At 41.6% G+C, this 23,666-nt stretch overlaps 10 protein-coding genes across 10 annotated transcripts; 7 read left to right on the forward strand and 3 right to left on the reverse strand.

Annotated features, from left to right (window-relative positions):
• Window positions 1-757: 757 nt before the first annotated feature.
• Window positions 758-2,161, forward strand: AWJ20_1557 (uncharacterized protein; the record flags this gene model as incomplete). The annotated part of the gene is made up of 1 exon (XM_018878447.1): window positions 758-2,161. The coding sequence occupies one exon, from the start codon at window positions 758-760 to the stop codon at window positions 2,159-2,161; it is 1,404 nt and encodes a 467-aa protein (XP_018735750.1).
• Window positions 2,162-2,238: 77 nt separating this feature from the next.
• NGL2 (Ngl2p) lies at window positions 2,239-3,621 on the reverse strand (the record flags this gene model as incomplete). Its single annotated transcript, XM_018878448.1, has 1 exon — window positions 2,239-3,621. One exon carries the CDS (start codon window positions 3,619-3,621, stop codon window positions 2,239-2,241), a length of 1,383 nt encoding a protein of 460 aa, XP_018735751.1.
• A 629-nt stretch (window positions 3,622-4,250) lies between these two features.
• On the forward strand, window positions 4,251-6,677 carry AWJ20_1559 (uncharacterized protein; the record flags this gene model as incomplete). Its single annotated transcript, XM_018878449.1, has 1 exon — window positions 4,251-6,677. The coding sequence occupies one exon, from the start codon at window positions 4,251-4,253 to the stop codon at window positions 6,675-6,677; it is 2,427 nt and encodes an 808-aa protein (XP_018735752.1).
• Window positions 6,678-6,838: 161 nt separating this feature from the next.
• Window positions 6,839-9,913, reverse strand: KAP114 (Kap114p; the record flags this gene model as incomplete). Its single annotated transcript, XM_018878451.1, has 1 exon — window positions 6,839-9,913. The coding sequence occupies one exon, from the start codon at window positions 9,911-9,913 to the stop codon at window positions 6,839-6,841; it is 3,075 nt and encodes a 1,024-aa protein (XP_018735753.1).
• A 1,826-nt stretch (window positions 9,914-11,739) lies between these two features.
• On the forward strand, window positions 11,740-13,356 carry AMF1 (Amf1p; the record flags this gene model as incomplete). Its single annotated transcript, XM_018878452.1, has 1 exon — window positions 11,740-13,356. The coding sequence occupies one exon, from the start codon at window positions 11,740-11,742 to the stop codon at window positions 13,354-13,356; it is 1,617 nt and encodes a 538-aa protein (XP_018735754.1).
• A 1,239-nt stretch (window positions 13,357-14,595) lies between these two features.
• On the forward strand, window positions 14,596-15,900 carry KTR1 (alpha-1,2-mannosyltransferase KTR1; the record flags this gene model as incomplete). Its single annotated transcript, XM_018878453.1, has 1 exon — window positions 14,596-15,900. One exon carries the CDS (start codon window positions 14,596-14,598, stop codon window positions 15,898-15,900), a length of 1,305 nt encoding a protein of 434 aa, XP_018735755.1.
• Window positions 15,901-16,136: 236 nt separating this feature from the next.
• SNF8 (ESCRT-II subunit protein SNF8) lies at window positions 16,137-16,874 on the forward strand (the record flags this gene model as incomplete). Its single annotated transcript, XM_018878454.1, has 1 exon — window positions 16,137-16,874. One exon carries the CDS (start codon window positions 16,137-16,139, stop codon window positions 16,872-16,874), a length of 738 nt encoding a protein of 245 aa, XP_018735756.1.
• A 255-nt stretch (window positions 16,875-17,129) lies between these two features.
• On the forward strand, window positions 17,130-18,858 carry AWJ20_1564 (uncharacterized protein; the record flags this gene model as incomplete). Its single annotated transcript, XM_018878455.1, has 2 exons — window positions 17,130-17,235; window positions 17,282-18,858. 2 exons carry the CDS (start codon window positions 17,130-17,132, stop codon window positions 18,856-18,858), a joined length of 1,683 nt encoding a protein of 560 aa, XP_018735757.1.
• A 67-nt stretch (window positions 18,859-18,925) lies between these two features.
• On the reverse strand, window positions 18,926-21,163 carry CDC16 (anaphase promoting complex subunit CDC16; the record flags this gene model as incomplete). The annotated part of the gene is made up of 1 exon (XM_018878456.1): window positions 18,926-21,163. One exon carries the CDS (start codon window positions 21,161-21,163, stop codon window positions 18,926-18,928), a length of 2,238 nt encoding a protein of 745 aa, XP_018735758.1.
• Window positions 21,164-21,687: 524 nt separating this feature from the next.
• RNH70 (Rnh70p) lies at window positions 21,688-23,484 on the forward strand (the record flags this gene model as incomplete). Its single annotated transcript, XM_018878457.1, has 1 exon — window positions 21,688-23,484. One exon carries the CDS (start codon window positions 21,688-21,690, stop codon window positions 23,482-23,484), a length of 1,797 nt encoding a protein of 598 aa, XP_018735759.1.
• Between the last annotated feature and the right edge of the window lie 182 nt (window positions 23,485-23,666).

Genomic DNA, 23,666 nt, shown 5'->3' on the forward strand with positions numbered 1-23,666 from the left:
AAGCAGAGAATCGTCAGATTTAAAATTGATTCGCAATTTATGCAGATTATCTGACAAGTATGATGTGATCATGCATGACATAACAAGGTTGCATCGCACCGGCTTTACACATCGAGATTGGTGGCTTTCGCCAGTTTAGGCTTGGCGGACCAATTTCTCCACATTGTACTATCACCTCTCATCCTTCGGCAATTACAGTTTCAAAATTTTCCACTGACAAGGTTTGCATAAAAATAGTCATTTTCAGGTCGATAACATATCACTCACAGCCCTTAAGAAATTGGAACAATTTTTGACAAGCTACCACTACAAGCAAGAAAAAAAAAAGTTTGTCTCAGCTATTATCGGCGCTTGTTAGTTTTGATCCTACTAACGGTTCTCTATGTTACGCGTGGGTTTCACTTATCACCAACGTACATGATCCCTCCTGTATGTACCAGTGAACAGGCGGTAGCAGATCTATAGCAATCCTTATTTTAGTTTACTGTTCTTGAAGTAATGCACCATATGGAGACCGATCGTCTTATAAACGCACCAGCTGGGCATTCAAGGGACATATCTTTGTACCTATTCAGTGTATATATAACTAAAACGATGGATATTCCATGCTTAAACAGTAGATAGAATATTTTTTCCGAAGGCCGGTACAGATTTATAATTATCAGAATCTGTATATATATGGCATCGTTTCGCTTGACCAAAGTTTAACCGTTTTAGAACACTTATAATCCTTCCAGTTCGACTAAAGTCAGATCCGATGAGTGGCAATAGTCATATGAAAGAAGAGGACGTGGAGGTCCAGTCAACAACTTATTCACTAGATGAATATCTCCAACATGAGATTTCCCAGGAAGAAGATCATAAAATCAAATACCGAACATGTTCTTGGCAGAAGACGGCATTCCTATTATTCTCTGAATATATCTGTCTAGCCATTTTAAGTTTTCCTTGGTCATTCAGTGTTCTAGGACTTATTCCCGGTTTAATATTAACTGTCGGCATTGCCCTCATTGTTTTGTATACTAGTTTGGTTCTTTTAGACTATTGTTTGAAGCATCCCGATTTACGTGATGTATGTGATATTGGTCAACATTTATTTTGGAACAAAAATTGGGCTTGGTATTTCACTGCTGTCTGTTATCTTCTTAACAACACCTTCATTCAGGGTTTGCATGTACTCACTGGCTCTAGATATCTCAATGCTATGAGTAGTCATGCCATATGTACTGTGGGATTTGGTGCAATCATGGGCGTCGTATGTTTTTTCTTTTCCTTGCCAAGAACTTTTTCAGGTCTGTCTTCTTTAGCGTTGATCTCAGCTGTTGCAACTTTTGTGTCAGTTGTGTTGGCTATGATCTTTTCTGGTATTCAAGATGTTCCTGCTGGCTTCGATGGAACTCCTGTCAAGTGGAATCTTTGGCCTGAACCCGGTACCAGTTATGTTGATGGAATGAACGCCATGCTTAATATCACTTATACCTTGGTTGGTCAAATTGTATTACCCGCTTTGATTTGGGAAATGAAGGACCCCAGAGAGTTCAAAAAGGTGGTGTGGACTGTGACCATGTGCGAAATTGTTCTCTACTGCATTGCTGGTTCTATCATTTATGTTTATGTGGGCGGTTATTACATTACAGCTCCAGCCTTCTTTTCGCTTGATCCATTGTATCTGAAGATTGCCTTTTCATTTGTTGTCCCAACTCTTATTTTCCTTGGTGTACTATATGCATCTGTTTCCGCTAGGTTTATCTTCCTACGAATCTTCCCTAAGAACTCGCCCCATATTCATGAACATACAGTTCTGGGGTGGTCTGTCTGGGCTGGAATCTTGGCTGCCACTTGGATTGCTGCTTTTATTATTGCTGAATTGATTCCTTTTTTCAGTTCTCTTTTGTCCTTGATGTCGTCGCTTTTTGACTGTTGGTTTGGATTTATTTTTTGGGGCGTTGCCTATTTACGTGTTCAAAGTGAGGAGTACGGACCTGGTTGGTGGAAACACCAGACACTTTGGGGATATGTTAAACTTGGATTTAATATTTTCCTGATTGTTGCCGGCTTCTATATTCTGGGCCCTGGAACCTATGCGACTGCTGAAGCTATTGTACAATCGTACCAAGCTGGTGGAATGCCGGGGCCATTTACTTGTAAGAATAATGCCTAAGTTTTGTTTTAATGTTTTTGTTGATTGAATAAAATGCATATATTTTAAAGTAGTAATATCTGTGCAGTACCTCAGGTCTAAATCTCGAGCTTGGCCATAATACACAGATGGTCACTAGGATATTGTCCCTTACGAGGCTGTCCGCTAGGTTCGGGTCCCATCTCATCACGTAAAGGAAGTCGTAATAACTCCAAGACCTTAACTTCCGGACTAACTCTACTTGGTTCTTTTGATGGTGTTTGATTTTTGTTTTCAAGTACAAAAATATAGTCAAGAAGTCCTCTCCAAGCGTGTGCCCAATTAGAGAAATTTGGTTCACCTTCACTTCTAGGATGGATATTCTCTGGGTGAACTGACATATATGCTGAGCCATAGACACTTGTAGCTTTGTATGGTAGGTTATTAAAATATTGCACCAACGATTCGATCTCCTCCTGTCCATCACCGTTGACACTTTCGACTTTCACCAAGTCCTTCCCAAACTTAGGTCTCAGTATGGAGACACTTTCCAATAAAATAGCCTTCGACTCTTCATCTAAGACGACCGGCCTTTTGCTTGTAGCACAAATGTAAGGGGTATCGAAGCATTCACTGTTATAGTCCCCTCCCAGCAATACAGGCCAATTATATTTATCCTTGAACTTTATTGCTTCCGTCATCAGAATTGCCAATTGCCTAGTACGTTCATATGACCCCTTTGGATGCCAGAACATATGGCAGTTAGTGACAATTATACCTGTACCTTTGGGCTCACCTCGATCATCTATCAATTCCAAAGCAACCAGCATTCCATTATTTCTGGTCTTCGCCATAACTGGCACCCCCTTGATGTAAAATTCGTCATAAAACACTGTAGCTTGATCAACCAATCTAAACTTTTTTTTTGAATATGAGATAGATAGACCATGTTTCTTTCCAGGAAAAGTAGTAAAAACATTCTCGTGCCCAAACGACTCGAGTAACGGATGCCAAAACGCTTTTGTGTGATCAGTGTCAACTTCTTGCATACAGAGAACATCTGGCAAGTAATACTCTAATTCTTTAGCCAAAACCTGTCTCCTCCATACCCATTTCAAGGCATCCCCATTCTCAGGGAACAATTCCCTTCGAATTAACGACTGAGCCAGAACGTTGTATGTCATAAACTTAAAACTTCGCGACGCGTCTTCCAATACTGCACCCGGAACTGTTAGAAATGGCCTTTTAATGAAGGAATAATCTTCATCTTCCTCCGTAATTATTTTGGCACCATCAACTTTCGCTTCTTGTTCAGCCTTCGCCTTCTTGGCTTGTTTTTTTGCTTCTCGAATGGCTCTCTGCTCAGCAATATATTCGGGTGTGAGATTTGGAGGAGGTCCCTTGACCCGCCCTCTCTTGTTATTCCCGATTTTGTTTTCACAAGCCATCCAGGCAAATTTAGATCCAATAAATCCACCAGACCTGGCCGACGAACTTATCATCAAGATGAAGAGGACTCTAAAGAGCCTCGTTCTCAATGTAGCCGTACCACCCCCTGAATTTCTCCGATATTAGAAAATTTCACCTGTCGGACGCAATATCAATGAGATGAAATATTTGAACTCAGTGTGATCCTACCTCATATTTTATTGTTACTTTCTTATGATAAACCTCACAGGGTTACTAATGAATTGTCTATGAAAATCTAGAGTGCCGCGAGAAGGAGGTTCTATTCTATTTTTAGATGTCATTTTCCCCTGCTCGAGCGAGGCCTTGGCTTAGGCCCTCTCTTCAAGCGTGGGAATATGATCCATATCCTTCACGGTTTGTAATACGGCCTATATTTCTAGCTGCGAGTGAGGGATATGGTCACCAGCGAGGGCCCTGGAATAGGAAAAAAAATCAGAATTTGGATGGTCTATCCAAAGCAGTCAGTCAATTCTATGGTACACCATTTGTCCCTAACTACAGATCAACCTTAGGTGCTAAGAGACTGTCTTACTCAAAGTTTTCATCATCTGCCAATATTGACTTTGAGTCGAGAAGTAACTCAAAATTGCAGGAAGGCTTAGTTGCTCGAGGAATTCGAAACGCCATCCTCTCTCTTGATCCCACATTCTTTGAACAAGAAATGGGGGCAGAAGAAGGGTCTGAGAGCTTACAAAATTTAACAGATTTGGCCAATTGCAAGCTATTGGATGCGTCTGTGCGATCCAAAATCAACAAAATTGGAGAAATTCACGACGAAAGTAGCCGTTTTAGGACAAAGGTTCTAGAGGAACAGTTCAATATTCTTATCACTGAACGATTAGTCGATCCCGAAGTTCTTTGGAGGTTGTACATCTATGTAGGAGGCGGAATTCTCAGAGAAAATCTCGATGAGTCAATATCTAAACTATTTGCTTTGTATCTTTTTGAGAGTGGGCTTATCAAACACAGTCTGGCAGCACTTTTGGACAACTCAACGGTAGACGGTGTTATAACAACCCTATCAAACTCATTCGTACCAAACAAATCAGAGATGGTTTCCTATGATTTTGCTATCAGAGATATAATAGATGGTTTGTGCCAAATTGATCAGCTTGCAATTGCCACTCAGTTTGCTACTAATATCGGGTTGCTCGATGAACAGGCAGACGCCATTTTTTCAGAGATAAATTTTGTGTCAGATCTCAAAGATTCATGTTCCTCTATAGAGCATGCTTATACATTTATAAAAGCTAACAGCATTAGCATTTCTGGACAATCTCTTCCACTCCACTATCCTCAATTGCTGGTCTCAGATCGTCTAAACATCTGGTCCAGGTTGCAAATTTTCACTTTTATGACAACTTTGGATGCAGGTCATACTAAGAAGATATTTATCAAAAAGCAGTTTATCCAACAGTTTCTATCTTCTGATACTGTTTTGCGTAGATTCATAGAGATGAAAGCATTAACTCTCGAACACTTGGCCAGAGAGCCAAGAACGTCCCAGGTGTCATTAATTTGCGATGCACTGGACAATATTTATTATGAACCAAAAGTTCATCCCCTGAACTCATATTTTAGCATTGAATGTCTGTCAACCCTATCATCACTTGCATATGACAAACATACATTTTATCTCGTTTGGAATGCGTTTACGAGATTTGAACGAAAATTGGAGGGGCGACACAAGTCTAAAAATCCAGCAAAGCACGAGACTGTCATTTCTAACCGCGTTACCCATGAAAGAGCGCTAGAAGGCTTCCTGCGAAGAGCTATTGATCTCAACCTTACAACAGCATGCAGTGATATCATAGTTCGAGGTAATGGTAACTTCCCAGAAAAGATGTTGATTGAGGGATTACTACGTCTAGTATGGGCCAAGAAAAAGTCGTCTAAGTACCAGGATGAAGCGTTATATTGTGATCCTACAGATGTCGATACTGGTATTTTAGAGCGTGCGATCAATGCATGTCCTCAGAAGAGCCTGAGCTATGTTCTCAGTGGAGTATTGCACAATCTATCGCGACAATTCCCATTCACCAAGCCCTGCCCTGGACGTATTCTATGGAACCTGTTACTCTCAATACAGAACGCAAAGTCATTGAAATACTTTCCGTCCCGAGTGGAAACCAAGATATCCTCCCTTATTACGTCTCGGCCACATTTGGAACAACTTAGATACATGGCCCTACCTAAGGTGACAAGCCGTGGTATCATGATGACTCTGGAAGCCTATGTTACCAAATTAACACTTGCTCGAAATGAACGAACTGTTAATCCTGAGGCATTAGAGAGCGAGGCTGATGTGAAGCTCGTGTTATCTGGACTTCTTTTATTAAACGAGAAAGAACAACGTTACAAAGAAAGCTATAGAAAACTGGTCCCATCAAGCTCACAGGATGAAAGCCAGGCTCTTGAGAAATCTTGCCGAAATCCTGAACAAGCAGACTATTTCGGTAGAATGATTACAAACTTATTCCGGGTTTGGAATGAAAAAGAGGCCGTAGATATGCTTCGTATTTTGCAAAATCAAAAAGTTAAGCTTGCCGACAATGTTGTAATTAGCTGTTTAGCGATGTTGCTTCATCGAAATAACTATGCGCTTGCTCTGCAACTTTTGAGTAATATTGCAACTGTACCTCATAAAGCATATTTTGATTTTTTGATTCACACAAGTAAATCTTTTCCCAAGATATGCTTCAAGCTCATGACGTGGCTCAAACACGAGAGAAATATTACCATACCATCGTACGTCATTCGAAAGATGATTGTTGGGTTCTCCAACAGCAATATGCTCAATGACTCCGAGAGCAACCGTCGTGTCGTCAGGCTTATACAGATTTTGAAATTTAGAAGGGAAAGCTTATCTGCCGATGTTGCCCGTGAAGTTGTAAACAGCATTCTATTAAGGGCACTCAAAAAAGGATGGGGAAGCCGGAAGAGGTTGACTTGGGCGCTTGATTTGGCCAAAAAAGAAAACGTTCCTGAATCTCAAATAGAACAGTGGCATAAAACGTTAGAAGGCATGAAAAAAGATAGACAAGGCTACTGGGGTGTGAAATATTACCATCGTCCCAAATTTTATTAGGGCCGTTGGCACACTGCATTTATATAAAATTTAAGCATACGACTGTAATGAATTAATTTATTTTGATGATCACTCCATTTCAATTGGTTTCTCAGCTTGCATTAGTAAACCTCATATGGGCGATGAATGCTAGAGCATAATAATATATATTGGCTGCCAAGCTACCTTTGCATCTGCTCTTTCAGTATGCCCTGTTCAGTATCTGTCAGATTGTGGTAAATGCCTTGAAACTCATTCGCGTTCGAAATTTGTTTAAACCAGTCTAATATAATAGAATAAGTTTCAGTATCGAGATGCCTAATTGGTGGTTGACCAGTGAAATCTTCTGAATTCAATGTTGAAGCTGGGACGATAGAATCAGTGAAATCATCTTCCCATCCATCATCTTCATCATCGCCAATATCATCATTACCAACTGATTTCAATCGCGAAAGGTCCACCCCTTCTGCAGCTGACGGTGTGGTAGAAAGTTCCTTGATCAGAAGTTTCACGATCTTCTCCTGGGCACTTATTTGACTATACTTCAAGTTTTTTGCTTTAGATCTTGTGATAATCACGTCCTTTGGTACAACCTCAAGGTCACCATCAACAAGTACTGCTTTAACACGCGAATCGTTCAACATATATAGCTTCTGTAGTGCAACCACATTGCGTCGGATTTCATCGTAACCCCGTACATACTCAAACGTACTCAGCCATTTAGTTAGAACACCGTCCAGGGCGCTCTTATTCTCGTCACTGAGTTGAATGCTAGCCAGGATATCCACAACTTCTTGAGGAGATTGTAACACTAACAGACAAAATACAGAGACAAGGCTTTCTACTAAACTAAGATTTTCAGCTTGAATCAATCGTCTTACCGTTGCATCAAGCAAACGCGGCAGTAGGTTTCCAAGAGCAACTCCATATTTGTTGATGATAGCAATCACAAGTCGTCCTGATGCCAATGCAGCTGAATCCTCCCAAGATGGATCTAAGAGTTTGGACGCAACTGACAATACAGCCTCCGTTCCCGACTGTCCGTTACCAATGGTCTCTGAACGTGCTATTTGCTGGAAACCATGCTCAACAAGATATGTAAAAGTTGTCGAGGCACTCTGCAAAATTAACGCATCATCAGATATTTGAATTAATCTAAAAATTGGTTGCAGAGTTGCATCTACAATTGCCGGAGGTAATACTTCTGGGCCCCTGTCGACCAAAGAGCCAAGGAGGTCAAGAGACAGAATCAGATCCGGACTAAAAGAACCATCGACTGTAGCTGTAATATTTGTCAACAATAACGGTATCGCTTCTGCGCAAATTTTTGAATACAGGTGGTTAGACTCTTCAGACAAAGTCGCATTTTCTGTAATCTCTTCTAACATTTCTTGCACCTCTGTGGTTAGTTCTATGTTTGCGGTATCTTTGGAAGCAAGGGTGAAGAGTAATCGAAGAATATCAGATGCCGAGGTTTCAAAGGCCGCTTGAAAATCAAGCCTAATCGCATCTAACAATATCTCAACAAGCATGGCAGGCGTATCTCCAGTCGCCTCATCTGTCAACGAAACGATACATGCAAAAATTTCGTTCTGACGGCTCTTAATTAAATCAAGATCCTTGAACGATTTTGAGAACACGTTAAAAGATATAAGAGCAGCGATCTTAATGGTAGCATTTTCATCCGATAAGGCTTCGAGTGTGTTATGAAGAAATCTGTACCTTACTGTGTTGTTGTCAATTCTAGCCCCGAAGTTTTTGCTTATTGTTGAACCTAGGATCGTTGCCCTGACTTTTAATAGACGATTAATGGCAGCATCCGGTAATGGTCCTTGAAAAATGAATAGGGCATCTACCAACGAGGCCAAAAAAGAAGAGTCAATTTTCTGCGACGATACTGATACCTCTTTAATTACACCATCAAGTAAATACAAAATGCTCTCCATTTGTGTTGCATTATCTTCCTGCCGCGTGTGCCACAGTACAGAATACAGATTTGGCGATTTAACTGCCACAACCAATGGCAAGATTTCCGTCCTAGGGTTCCTGTCTAAAGATAACTCCCTCTCTATGGTTACAAATTCATTACAATCATCATCCCAGACATTAGCCGTTTCATTTGTTAGGGAAGCATAAGTGACCGCTGTCGAGGCCAATGCTGTTAAAGCATGTAAGTTGGTTATTTCCAAACGGATTTCAGCATTTGACCCAATACACGTAGCAAGAAATTCGATTTGCTCCATAACCAGAGTTGTCATTGCTTGCCCGGCTGTTTCCGAAAGATTGGTGCAGTGAGGCCAAACATTAGCCAGCGAAATCCAGTCAGACCAGACAGATTTGAACAGTTCTGGCAACTTTGTACGATGCATAAATGACGGAAAAGCAGATTCTAACTCGCGAAGAGCTGAGATCACTTCTATCTTCGTCTCCATTATTGCAACAGAGAGTGGAGAGTCGTATGAAGCTGCGATTGGATCTAAAGCTCCCTCATAATTACTTGTATAGAGAATATCCAGGAATGGCTTGGACCATTGATGGATAATATCCTTTGCTGCCTGATCTAAAGCCTCTTGTTGGTGGTCTTCGGCCATTAAAAGGAACTGGATACAGGCAGTAAAGCATTGAACCACCAAGGCTGACAGTTTCCAGAGTCTAACATCGGCCGGTCCATGAATAAGTAACCTAAGCGACCCCAATAGCGATGCTAGTATTTCTGGGCCATGAACAAAAAAATCATTTTCACTAAGTGCGTCATTTAACAGTTCATTTAGAACCGTCAGTGTGCCCTCAAGCGCATAAGACACACGCCCATCCATGATTTCATTTTTGGAGCTCTCCAACTGCGATTTAACTATATTTAACAGACCAGGCCATTCATCAGGAAAATCAACGGATGCTATTTTGGCAACCAACAAAGCGGCAACTGACCTTATTTTTTGCTCTTCATCGCTGATCAACTTCAGCACTTCAGATCGAACATGGTCCTTTATATCAATTGAAATAGGTGGTCCAACAAATTGATCAAAGCCAATGCTCCAAGACCGTAGTATTATCACTTTAAGCATCAAAATAGCACCTTGCCTCAAGCCGACCGGGCGAGTGTTGTCAAGTGCTACTGATACCAGCGACGTGACGACATCAGCTACATATTTCTCTGACAGCGAATAAATAAGAGATTCTGAAGACTTTCGGATATCAGAATCATTGGATTGAACGCCAATCAATAGGCTCTCTATATAGCTTGGATTGATTTCCATGGTTCCTTTAAACTAGCTAGTCCATCACAGATCAGAACTGCTTCAGATTTTCGCTCGCTTGATTCGCGTAGGTTACGTGTAGGCAATAGTAATAGAGTTGCAGCACGCGCAAGCCGCGCCTAGTCTGCTTATCTTATCGGTGACAATGCGATCAACGGTCGGTTCACCTGTGGGTACTTCGGACACTATAACAGATCGTTTTGGCAATATTAACAATGAACGACCCTTGTATCAGGCTGCCCTCGGAACTATTATATAAAATATTTTCCGATTTGTCTATAAGTGAGTGGATGAATTTACAGCATGTTTCAAAATCTTGGCACCATTATTTAGTCAACGATCATCACTTGTGGGCATCGGCTATCGACTTCACAGTGTTGGACAAATCATCTCGGACCGCAAATGTTCTTAAGATATGTCTCAATCGTGCTTTAAAAGACAACGACGTGAGCATTATAAAACGCATGTGCATGGACAGTTTTGCTAGCGATGAGGAAGAGACGAGTTGCTTATCTCTCATATCTACAAATAGCGAATTGGTCAAACAAAGGTGGATGGTAGATGAATTGACATTTTCTTTAAATCAGCCAACTATGGTTGAACTAATAGACCATCCTTTATATAATCTGGTCCCTACTAAGAATCTCACGGTAAATCGAGCCAGTCCGAAAAGGCTTGGTTTTGTACTGTTACTTCAACTACTGAATGGACACGCATCTACTGTAGAAAAACTCGACATAACCTGTAAATATCTGATATCACATAAGGGAAATGGTATAAGGGATATACCTAGAAGATATCCATATCTGAGAGACATTAGGATAAGAACTCATTCACAGCTGGGAAGCAGTGCAATCATTCTCTGCCCGATGCTATGTCCCTACTTAGAAAGATTTATTCTGGAGCTTTCGTTTAATTATTTTGATATGGAAGCTCTTCTTAGAACTGTGGCTACCTCTCGTTTAAAAGATCTTGGAGTCGCATATATTCCTCGTGGATTGAGGGGTTCACAGACAATGGTTTTGGGAAGCGATATCAGCCAAGAGCCTGGTACAGTAAATCAACCTGCATTGTGGCCAGTGTGGCTAACTAATCTGTCTCTCTGCAAAGTATACTGGACTGATTTAGATTTTGTTTTTGGGTCATTGGAAAACTTGAAAGAACTGGATATATCGGATAGTACGATTGAATTAGGACGCTTCCTCGAGCGTTTTAATTGTGGAGCACGACTCGAAAGATTAGTTCTGAATGGCAAGGTTGGTGGATTTGATTTATTTGACCAAAGCATTTGGGGAAAGCTACCAGTACTTCGCAGCCTGTCTCTTTATGGACATTCTCTTAATTCCCAAAATCTGGAAGCATTGCTTGCGATGTGTCCTCAGCTGCAACTCATCGAGTTGGATTCGGCGACTGTCACAGTTAAAATGATAACTAAACTTTCGGAACGAGATGTCAAATGGTTCGATTCAAAAACGTCCTCTTAGTAACTCAAGAGTCTAGATTCTCTGGACAGTTAAGATTCAGGTAATGAGCATCCTTCCGCCGATGTGACAGCTGCATATTTTTTCATGCAGCACCGTTGGTACCGGCATGGTTTACAGTGCATTTACTAATTCCCACTAAGCAGATATTAATAAGACATATGCAAGTTGATATTTTTTTGGGAAGGCAGTCAGATCGGCGGTCTCCGGGTCGTCGATTCCCGTAACGATATATATGTAGAGATATGTTTGACGATTAAGCCATCGTATTTCATATATCTATTTTGCTAGAGTGGATGATTAGTTATTAGAGTCGCTTGCTAGGAAGGATTAGAACTCTTCACGATGAGCAAGGAAGCTTCGTTCAGCGGTGAAGACGCAATTTGCGCGTCTGTGATCAAAGATAAGCCTGTTTCTCCTATGGGTGTAGGAGAAACAGACGGTATCAATCCTAGAACTGTTAGTCCTACCTCCTTTGAATCACTGGGTGAACCTTCTAATAGTAGTGTCGAAAAACACGGCGATGATAGACCCCCGAATATGTCACTTTTGCATGAACTCGCGTTTGTTGGCGTCATAATATCTTCACAAATTGTTACACAGGTAGGAGTTGGCCAGGGGTTGGCTCCTATGAAGATAGTAGGAGAGCATTTTGGCCAGTACGATGCGGGCAAATTAAGTTGGTATGTGGCAGCATATTCGCTAACAGTAGGTACTTTTATAATTGCCTGTGGTAGAGCAGGCGATATGTACTCGCACAAGAAGTTATTTCTATTTGGCTACGCGTGGCTAAGTTTATGGGCTTTGTTGAGTGGTATTAGTAGCTACTCCAATAGTGTTTTCTTTGACATATGTCGAGGTTTACAAGGTATTGGCCCTGCCTTTCTTCTACCTAATGGTTTGGCCATTCTTGGTAGAGCGTATCATACTCCTGGAAGACGGAAACATCTTGCATTCGCGTCCTTTGGCGCAGTTGCACCTTTTGGATGCTGTGTTGGGGCCATATTTGCAGCTTTGTTCGCTCAGCTCGTTAAAATATGGGCCCTGGCTTATTATGTCATGGCTGGTGTTGGCTTGCTGATGACTATTGCTAGTTATTTTGTTATTCCAGACGAGGATAAAGAGGAGTTCGCAAGAGAGGCCGCCGGACAGAAGTTTGATTACTATGGGGCGATAGCCGGTATTGGAGGGTTGATTCTTATTAATGTGGCATGGAATCAGGGCCCTGTTGTAGGTTGGCAAGTACCATATGTCTACATTCTGCTGATTATCGGGTTTCTGTTTATGGCGGCTTTTATTGTAATTGAGCTTACAGTGGCACAACCTCTTATACCCCTTAAAGAAATGTCACCTGCGACCATTCGAATCCTATCGACTATCGCACTTGGCTGGGCTACATTTGGTATTTGGTTAGTTTATTTGTGGAGTTTCTGTCTTGATGTGAGACATGAGAGCCCCATAGAAGTTGGTGTGCAATTTTTACCAACGATAGTCGCAGGATTCTGTGCTGCTGGTTTAACGGCCTTTTTATTTGGACGTCATGTCGAGCCTACTGTAATGATGGTGATCGCCCTTATTGGATTTTGTATTCCGTCTATTCTTTTAGCCACTATGCCTGTTCATCAAACATACTGGTCTGCATTGTTTGTGTCCTTTCTTATTGCACCGTTCGGGATGGACATTAGTTTTCCTACTGCAACAATTATGCTCAGTAATGCAGTTCCTAGAAATAGACAGGGAATTGCTGGCTCGCTAGTTGCAACTGTAGTTAACTATGCCATTTCAATTGGCCTGGGAATTGCTGGTACAGTAGTACGTCAGTTGTCTCCTGGACAAGATCCTCAATCATTACTTCATGGAATTAGAATTGCTGCCTATGTTGGGGTGGGTTTGAGTGGTGCAGGTATTGTTCTAGCGCTGATTGAAGTCTTTTTGCATCGTAAAGTGCCGAAAGGTTTATAATCACACATTTTTTAATCTTAGCATATATTTGTAATAATAATAATTATAATAATATTTTTTGTGCCAAAACCTGATATTCGTATATTACACTAAAGTCTAGGTGGAATGTGGCTATGGTTAGAGAAAGGGGTACAGCGATAGTCAGGCACGATCTGCATCCGTCAAGCTGAAACACGACATTGGCTAGTCAAATGGAAATCTGTTCATTGCTTGACCCGTCACGACCAAAACAAGTATATAATGCACCCGCAAACGTAGATGGGTGGATGAAAACATACCTTTCTTCAAGCTTACTGAGCTGAGAGCTTATTATGCCAAATATATTTATTTTCGGAACCGTTAATTAGTGTTGCGAATAACTAACAAGTTGCCTCGGTCATAGGTAGCTGATCCGAGAATTGATAGCTGTTTCAGTTAACTATCTGCGTTGTCAAATGCAGGTCCATCTTCTAAGGTACTCGCAGAGAATATCGCTCCGTTTAAGGTATTTAGATATATATTAGCTTTTTTGTCAATTAACAAAGTGGGGAACCTTATAAAATGCTAACCCCAGCTAGAATGGTTGACGCTAAGACTTTTTATGGCTTTGGGACTTCTAACAAAGTGAAACGCGAAATTTTAGCCCGGTACCTGAATTTGTTGTTGGTCGATTCCGGATTTTGACGTCACAGTATGCATTGAAGCAGTGTCAGCCAATAAGATAACACTAGGCCTACTTAGGCAAACTGATAGACAGGGCAAATACTTGATTCAACTTGAGCTTAATGCAAAATGATGCAACATATTCAACTGGCATCAATGAGCGACAGAAACTTTGCAAGTCTATGCTCAGACGAGAAGCAGGAACCAAAATATTAATTTACTGGTAGCAGCTAACTTGCATTAGAAATCTCGGTTGAATTACTCTTTTCGCTTTGTTCCGCATTTCCCCTCCGTTTTTCAACTCTTTGACTGGCTATTGTGATTGATAGTCTCTACTGTTATTCCTCCCGTCTTGCTGTTTACAGATAATCTTGTTACTCAGAGATCTAACAGATCGGAAAGAAAGAAAAAATTTAGGCCGACTTTGGCAATATATATAGGTCAGGTAGCAGAAGTGGGTTCTTTTTGTTTTCTCTACATCTACACTGTCGCTAGATTTCGGTTTCTGGCTGGTTCCAAGATTGAAAAATAGTCCCATACGCAGAAGTGATCAAGCCAGTCAGTTCCATCTCTATTTATTAAATCACGGTAACACAGATGTCAAGACCACGAAAACGCATACTAGGGCTTGTGGCTTTGCTAACAGCTGCCTATCTACTGTTTTCAAAAGAGTTTACGAGTGGTGGAATTGGATTAGTGACTCGTAATAGTAACATATCCCATTCAGAGTCTCCGGCGTCTGATCATACGGATTCTGGGGATGTTAGCTATCCAAAATATACAGCCGGTGAGACCACAGCTCAACGGCTAGATTTACTCAAGAAACTACAAGATCTTGAGCAACAAGAACTGCATTATCAACAAAGTGAAGATTCGAGGCATAAATTCAGGCTTCAAAATACGTTTGCTGAACAGCAATCATCTGAGTTTGCTGCGTTAGAGAATGCAACGTTCGTAACATTAGCCCGAAACAGTGATCTTTTGGGGCTTATGAATACGATCAGATCTGTGGAAGACCGATTTAATAACCGATATCACTATGACTGGGTTTTTCTAAATAATGAGCCGTTTACTGAAGAGTTCGTCAAGGTATCGTCAAGTTTGGTATCCGGACAGGCAAGATATGGTGTGATAGGCTTGGATCATTGGAGCTATCCTGATTGGATCAACAGAACCGCTGCCGCAGAGGTCCGTAACAAAATGAGGAATGCGGGGATTATTTACGGAGACTCCGAATCGTATCGACATATGTGTAGATATGAAAGCGGCTTTTTCTATCACCATCCATTGATGCGAGAATATAAGTACTACTGGCGGGTTGAACCTGATACGTTACTACATTGTGATATTGATTATGATGTGTTCAAGTACATGAGAGAAGAAAAGAAAAAATATGGTTTTACTATTGCACTTCGAGAATATATCTCAACAATAGAATCCCTGTGGGATGTTACAAGACAATACCTAAGTCACGTTCCAGATGCATTAAATTCAAATAGTCTTCTAGAGTTTATTAGTGACGACTACGGAGTTACATACAACCTATGTCATTTTTGGACGAACTTTGAAATAGCTGACATGGACTTCTGGCGGGCTCCACCATATCAAGATTATTTCGACTTTCTAGATAAGGCTGGTGGCTTCTTCTATGAGCGTTGGGGGGATGCACCTGTACATTCAATCGCAGCGTCTCTATTTCTCGACAAAAAAGAAATCCATTTTTTCGATGATATTGGATATACACACCCTCCATTTACACACTGCCCTATGAATCCCATTGAGCGTGGACTCACATGCTCCTGTTTACCAACGCAGAACTTTGACTGGCAATCGTACAGCTGCACGAGGCAGTTCTATAAGGCTCAAAATATGCCACTACCTGATAATATCCCAAATGCTTGAACGACTTGCATCCATGACTAACGAATAATATAAATAATGTTCTATATTTAATGTATACTAATATCGTTTCATCGTCCTCCAAGCTCCTGTAACTTTCAGAGTCACGTGCACGCAGAACATCCGTTGATATGTATATGGCTATCATCAATGTAACCTTTATCAAGTGCGGGACACTATTTTTTGGATTCAGTCATCCCTCTTCGAAGCCATATTTGCACCTCCAGTAAGGCACCGAAATGAAACGAGTGGGTTTGGCCGCCTTCGATACTAAACATCGAGCTGCATTCGATGATCTAAGTTCCAATATCTTGCAAGAACAAGTCGAACAGCTTAATACTCAACTGTCCGTTTTCCAGTCTGCTCTGGCCTACTTTGCTGTAGAACATGCAGCCGATATACGAAACAATCCCGAATTCAGGGCTGAATTTAGTCGGATGTGTACTACCATTGGAGTAGATCCTTTGGCTGGTTCATCCTCCAACAACCAAGGATCTCTTTGGGCGAATATGCTTGGTAAAGACGTTAACGATTTTTACTTTGAGCTGGCGGTGCGAGTGATTGAAATCTGCCGCCTCACAAGAGATACAAATGGAGGTTTAATATCGGTGTCGGAAATGAAAACAAGGCTGGCTGACAAGTCGCAGCTGAGGCCCATTGAAGTTACAGAAGACGATATCGAGCGGTCTGTAAAGAGTTTAAAAAGCCTTGGTCGGGGGTTTGAACTCGTCCAGCTGGGCACACACAAAAAAATGATGATTCGGAGTGTTCCTTCTGAACTGAGTAATGACCAGACAGTGGTCTTGGGAGCCTGTGAAGCGTTGGGCTATGTAACTGTTACCATGCTGCATGATAATCTGGGATGGATTCATGTTCGTTCCAGAACTGTTCTGGGTGATATGGTTGCAGCTGGTTTACTATGGGCTGATACTCAAGGTGTGGAAACAGAGTATTGGGCTCCATCTTGGCTATCATAGATGAATTGCCAAAGCTTCTAACCATCCGAAATCTTCAAATTTAGTGTCATATGAGCATCATGCTATCCACCACTTAGATATTTATTATTTTTTGCATTATCATTATTAGTATTTATAAATCCTCTGTCTTCCTGTTGTAGCCAAACCATTCGAGGTGTATCTCGCGTTGTGAATCACGTGATAAATAGATGCAATCTCGTGAGCCATGAGCACTTCGCTCTCACAGCCTGGATCCTTTCACTAACGGTAAATACGATGAATGATGGAGCTTCTCAATTGGAATCCACTGAACTCTGGTCCTCGCTGTTAAAATCAGCGGGAGCTGTCTCTGCTACTCCCTCAGCAGCGCTTCTACTATTAGGTAAGCATATTTTCGGGCTTCAGAGTTTTGTTTACTAACAGTTTAGGGCCGAGAGAACCCTCACAAACTCAATTTATAACCAGAATTCAGAACGAATCTCAGGATCCTAATGCACCCAGAATAGCTAATAAAGTGGGTCTGGGGTATACATATGTCGACTTCAAGGATGATAATGATGATGATTTGTCTCACCTCGATATTTACACTTTGGAGACTGGTTCATTGCAGGATATTAGTTCTGATGAGAGTGAAGAATCTCAATCAACAATTACGGAACAAGAATTCAATGGTGGTGATGAGTCAACCGAATATGAGTCGCAGCACGAATCAGGAATATCTGGTAACCAATCTAAACGTTGCAAACATACTTCAGCCGTTATATATGTGAAGCAGGTACTGTCAAGAGTTGACTCGCTTAAACAGCGATTGCTAATAGGTGTTCTTTTTGACTGGAGCGATGATTTCCGTCTATGGGCTGGTCAGCTTCGTGATTGGATTGACGTTATCAAGGAGGCAGCCGCTGATTTCGACACGCAATCAACAATTAATGATCTTCAAATGCGACTTCAAACGTATTCTCCACCACAGGGTCCTGCTATTTCTAACACTAATGTCACATTATTTTCAAGTCCTTTTACGAATAAACCTGCTTCTTCCGAGCCTGGACCTACCTCTGCAGAATCGACGGCGGGTGACATGGCTGAAAAGTCTATAGCCCCTTTTTCGAATATCAAGCTACCTCTTGAAAAAGGACAGTACGACATGCCATTAGGCTTTGACTTACTAATAGGGACCATTAGATCGGAGAAGCTGTCGTCAGGCACAACACTTTCAACATCTTCTACCAGTTTTCCGCGATTTTCAGAAGACACTGTAGATTATATACAGCAATTTCTACGGACGGTGGCATTAAAGCATGGTGGCTCAGTTGTATACACACCCTATTCCTTAGATATTCCCTTCGATGGCCTTACCGATATACTTTCAGAGCGTCTTCAAATTCCAATCTTCTCAAAGGCTCAGAAGTTAGTGGCCCCGACTTTATGTAGAAGAGCTGTGCCCAATATTGTAGATGTTGATCGATTAGTTGTTCCAGCTGGCTGGGATTCGCGAGGGAAAATATTGGCTCTACGGGACGGTTTTGAAATTGATGAAATCAGCGACAATTGGATGAAATTGAATGCCGATTCCAGCGTTCATCACTACGAAGAAATGGTTGTTTCTGACTCTAATTCAACTTCCACAAGAAAGGAAGAACCAGTAACTCTAATAGACTTCCAAGAACTTTTAAGAAGTCGTTATATTATGCAGAAGAAAGATCCAGGTAATACTGCCGCTGCAGCATCCCCCCAAACACCACTAAGAGGCCGTGTAAACGATAACAATCCACCGAAGCAATCAGGAACTATTGGTGGTATTCAATTGGAAAGTGTTGAAGAAATGGTCAGAAGACTCAAAGTAAGACAAGCAGCGGCCCCAGATTCGCCCAGTACCCCTGACCGATCTGGCGAAAGATCCGAGTCTACCACGCCTAACTCTTCAAATCAAAACAAAGTTCTCGCAAACTTCTTTCAGCATCTACTTACCAAGCATAATAGCCCTGGGGGCCCTGATGATATATAATTAATCAATAAATACATAGGTAGATACGTGGATGGGAGTATCACACATTAGAGGCAATGAATTCAGTCTATTCTAACTCCATACCTGACTGATCCCCTTCGTCATTTTCCAGACTATCCTCATCTGATAGATCTACCAGATCTTGTAAATCGGGGTCCTGAAATAGAAACCGATCATCAACGGTCGCCAGCTCCAAGGATCTAGAGTGCTCTTGAAGGGCTTTCTTCAGCAAGTCTGAGGTTATAGGATCACCGGGTGACAAACTAAGTGCATCATTGAAGTTCTCAATAGCAAGCATTGTCCGACTGGCCATGAGATTAACAAGGCCCATGGAAGTATGTATTCCAGGGTCTTTAGGTGAAACTCGTAAAACTTCCTCAAAGTAGGTTAACGATTTATCGAAGTTCTCCTGTCGTCGGTAAACGTGACCAAGGTTGGATTTGATCGCCAGCCACGATTTAGGGTCTGATTCAAGGTCGGACGCCACTTCAAGTGCCTTCAAGAAAAATGATTCGGCTCTCTCATACTCTCTCTTTTCATAATATACAACACCCATCTCATTAAGCAGCAATGGATCCGTTTTGCAAACATTATAAGATGTAGCTAGATAGTCATCAGCAAGAGTAACATTGCCTAGCTGAAGATGCTGCATTCCAAGGAACAACGTCGGAAGATGAGAACCCGGGAACAGACGCGCAGCCGTAGAGTAGGCAGATATAGCCTGCTCATGTTCCTTCTCGGCTGCAAAAGTGTGGGCAAACCCAACCCAAGCGGGTGCGAAATATGGATTCATCATCGATGCCTTGCTGAAATATCTACGAGCCTCGCTTATTTTGTTAATTACCATGTAGTAGACACCCACAGCCTGCCAGGATACAGCTTCCTGAGGACTGGATGCCACAAGTTCATGAGCCAGCTGGAATAGCCTATTACGGGAACCTAGTTCGTACAGACATGCAAGATAATTTGGCAAAGCCGCAAATTTGAATTTATCGTGAGAGAGAATTTTTTCGCAAACATGAAGGCATTCCCGATGTCGATTTTGTGTCAGTAGTGCATCAGCCTGGCTAAGCAAAATGTCAGGGTTTTCTCCAAGACCATAGTAGTCGGTAAGCAGAGAGTGAGCCTCTTTATATTCAGCGAGGTTGATATATTTTCCAAGGCGGATTGAATAAAGAGCCTTCACGAGCTCTGCGTTGCCTGATCCAGCGCTCCCCTCAAAGTCCAACGATTTTAAGAAATCCCATTCTTCTTGTGGGGTCATTAGATTGTTTGTTACAAGTTCATCAAAAGCTTCATAGCATTTAGCGTCAATTTTGACTGCTTCCCTGTAACACTCTTTTGCCTTGTCAAAGTTATTGTCATTGGTATATATTTGACCCCTCAGGAAGCACAGTGATGCTTCAATTTTTATTCCATCTGATGATTCTGGCATCATATTTGTAGGACTTAGAGTTAGTGGATTAACAGATGGACTTGTTGATGACGAAGTTGGATATGTTTGTTCAGATGTCGTTCTAATTTGCAAAGGAATAGCAGCTCGTGCCGCAGCTGCAGATGATGATGAAGAAAATGGGATAGATGATAACGAGTGTACTGATGCAGAAGTCTTTGAAGGGGGTGGGGGTGGTTTTATTTGAGAAGATATGGCTATAGTCGACTTGCCCTTGGGTCCTAATGCCGAACCTGATTCTGGGTGTGATGCTGGTGTGAGTGATTCCGCCTCTTGGCCAGTCCCTACTTGGGAATAATTTCCTGAAATCTCTTCCGAACTTTTCCTTGTTTCACTATTACCACCATTGCTGGAGTACTTCCCTGCTTCAAGGGAACCTGTGATTCCAAGTTGTTTTTCAGTTAAGTCATCATTATCACTATCAGATTGTTTTTCGAGAGCGATAATCTGATCATTGGACTCACCAACAATATCCAGTGCTTGGTCCCATTTTCCCATATTACAGAGGCTCAAGCCAGCTAGGTATCTATACTGCAAAGAAGTACGCCAATGGGGTTGGGATACTAGGACATTGTGGGCTCTTCCATAATTACCAGCTGTAAAATGAATTTTTGCAAGCCAATAAGCATCGTTCATATCCGCCGTCAATGTTAAGACCTTGTCCCCAACAAATTCAGCAGTCTTGTATTGATGTTTCATCAAGGCATCTTGTCTCCACTGGCGTAATGTATCTACTTGAGATAGAGCCTTTCCAGCGGAATGTGAGCCATTGTCAGTTTTAAACGAAGAATTTTTCAAACGCGTTCTACTTATTCCAGAAGTTCCATTGCTACCATTCGATCCTAGTCTCATTGACAACGGACTGTCGTAAGAATCCATTTCGTTGCCAATTTCGTTCTTCCATAAGCCTGGAACATAGTTTGATCTTCTAAATAATACGGCTGATATGGATCACGTGATGGGTATGAAAAACATACCGAATGCCTCTAATGTTTACCAGGTCTTCAACTAAATGTCTAGCATCTTTAAAATATTTTCAGTTTCAGTTCTTGCATCGAAACTGACAGGGTAGAGGTTTTTTAAAATCTCTTATCCATTAAATATACATATTTTGCCAAAACACCCTACCACTTGATTGCCCCGGAGTCAATCCTCTCTTAACATGGAGCCCTCAGAGGAACTTGATCTGGAAAGTGAGAGTACAGGTGATGAACTGACCTCAACTCAACGACAGCCGGAGAAAATGAATAAGTCTCTCAAGAGAAAGTTTCGCGTTCCTCCAGGATTTATCACTGAGCCAACGAATGTTCAGACAAAAATATCTATCTCAGTAAGTCTATTCATATCAATTGTAGAACTGTCTTTCTGTACCACACATGCTAACAACACAGGATTTGCGAGATCTAGAACTATATATTCTCTCAGATGCTAGTGGGCCTCCTGCGCCCAAGTGGATCAGTATACGCAATAAGTCATTTATCAGTCATGTTGTCACTTTGTTAATTCCAGGATTGGAGGGTCCCAAATTCGGAATCACAAGTACGAAGGATATCCAACCAATAAAACTGACACCGGGAAGTGATAAATCCGGTACTTTTTTCGGGAATTACTTCAGCCATGTATGGCCAACAAAAGCCCCTGGCACTGGCGATAAACTTTTCTCTGTAGTTAACACATTTATGGAAGTGCCATTTACAAAGGCAGAAAAGAAGAAGCAGATGAACTCCGACATGGAAGCGTCCTATAACAGTCGTAAAAGCGGGTTGCGACCAGAAGATTTATTATTATCATTAGACCGCATGGTAGAGGAGGGATATCCAATGCACCCAGACATTCCTGGGGTATCTGGAGTGATGAATGACAAGACAGTAGTAAGAGCAGCTCAACCTGAAGACGAAATTCAAAGCAAGCAACCTGACGAAAGTCCAATCAAGAGACCAGGTACAAAACCTGTCCCCTTTATTGGCGAAGGTAATGATTGGGTCGAAACTAAACAACTTCACACGGGGTCACCTAAAGTCTATGCTATTGACTGTGAAATGTGCGAGACAAGGCTAGGTAAAGAGCTCACTCGTGTAACCGTTCTTGATAACAAAGGGAAAATTATCATCGACCAGCTAGTAAAACCATATGAACCGATTGTAGATTATCTTACTCGGTACTCAGGAATTACCGAGGAACTGCTAGCTGATGTTACCACAAGACTATCGGATGTGCAAGACAAATTATTGAGCCTTATCTCTTCGACAGATATTATTCTTGGACATTCGCTTGAGAGTGATTTAATCGCCCTTAAAATGAGTCATCCCAAAATAATTGACACAGCAATCATTTTCCAGCATCCTAAGGGTACGTTGTGGAAACCCGCATTGCGATGGCTCACCTCTAAATACCTTGACCGAGAAATTCAAACTCAAGGTGACCAGGGTCATGATTCAGTAGAAGACGCACAAGCTTGTATTGATTTGCTAAATGTCAAGTTGAAGAATGGGCGTGATTTTGGTTTGAACAAAGTACGCTCTGTCAACCTTATTAAAAAACTTGCTACTGGAGCTCCACCGAAGACCACTGCAATTGCTGATTATGGGGTGCCTCATTGGCACGAAGAGTATGCCAAGACGGTTGTTTCTTGCTTCTCTGATGATGAGATTATTGCTAATGTGGCCAAATTTTCTCATTCGCATGACTTTGTTTGGGGTCGTCTCCGTGACCTAGAAAAAGCCAAGGGCTGGATATCTGATCAAGAGCGGTCTACTGATGAAGAAATTCAAGCCAAGTATGTTGAGCTTAACGATCGTCTTTTAAAGCTTTATCAACAGCTTCCGCACAATACTGCATTAATCATTATGGGTGGATCTGGCGACCCGAGAGAGATGGTAAGGTTGCGTAAACTAAAGGATCAATATCAGCACGAGTATAAGACTAAAAAATGGGACCAGATTGAATGTGAATGGACTAGCTCTCAGGTTATGGAACTAAGCAAGGCAACCGAAAGGGCACGGTCCGGAATTTCTTTTCTTACAATCAAGACTGCTGATAATGAACATGGTCTCATAGAGCGCCCTATCCTTACTATTGGCACAAAGGTTTCCTCGTCTTCGTTCCCATCCGGTGTCAATGACCATGAGACTAATGGAGGTAGACTCAAGAAAAGTAGAAGTGAGATTCCATGACACTAGAATTCTGTAGTATATTTTTATTTATTATTTCGCTAGATTGATTATCTCTCCTCCGGCAAGGATTCCTTCACAAGTTCATACCATTCGTGCAGCAAACAGCTTTCTTTCCCAGAACAACTCAACGATATTTTGTTGTCCGGAATAGTAGTTGACTTGGCGATAGACATAGTTACTGT

Source organism: Sugiyamaella lignohabitans, chromosome A (genome assembly GCF_001640025.1).
Source record: "Sugiyamaella lignohabitans strain CBS 10342 chromosome A, complete sequence".
NCBI classification, from domain to species: Eukaryota; Fungi; Ascomycota; class Dipodascomycetes; order Dipodascales; family Trichomonascaceae; genus Sugiyamaella; species Sugiyamaella lignohabitans.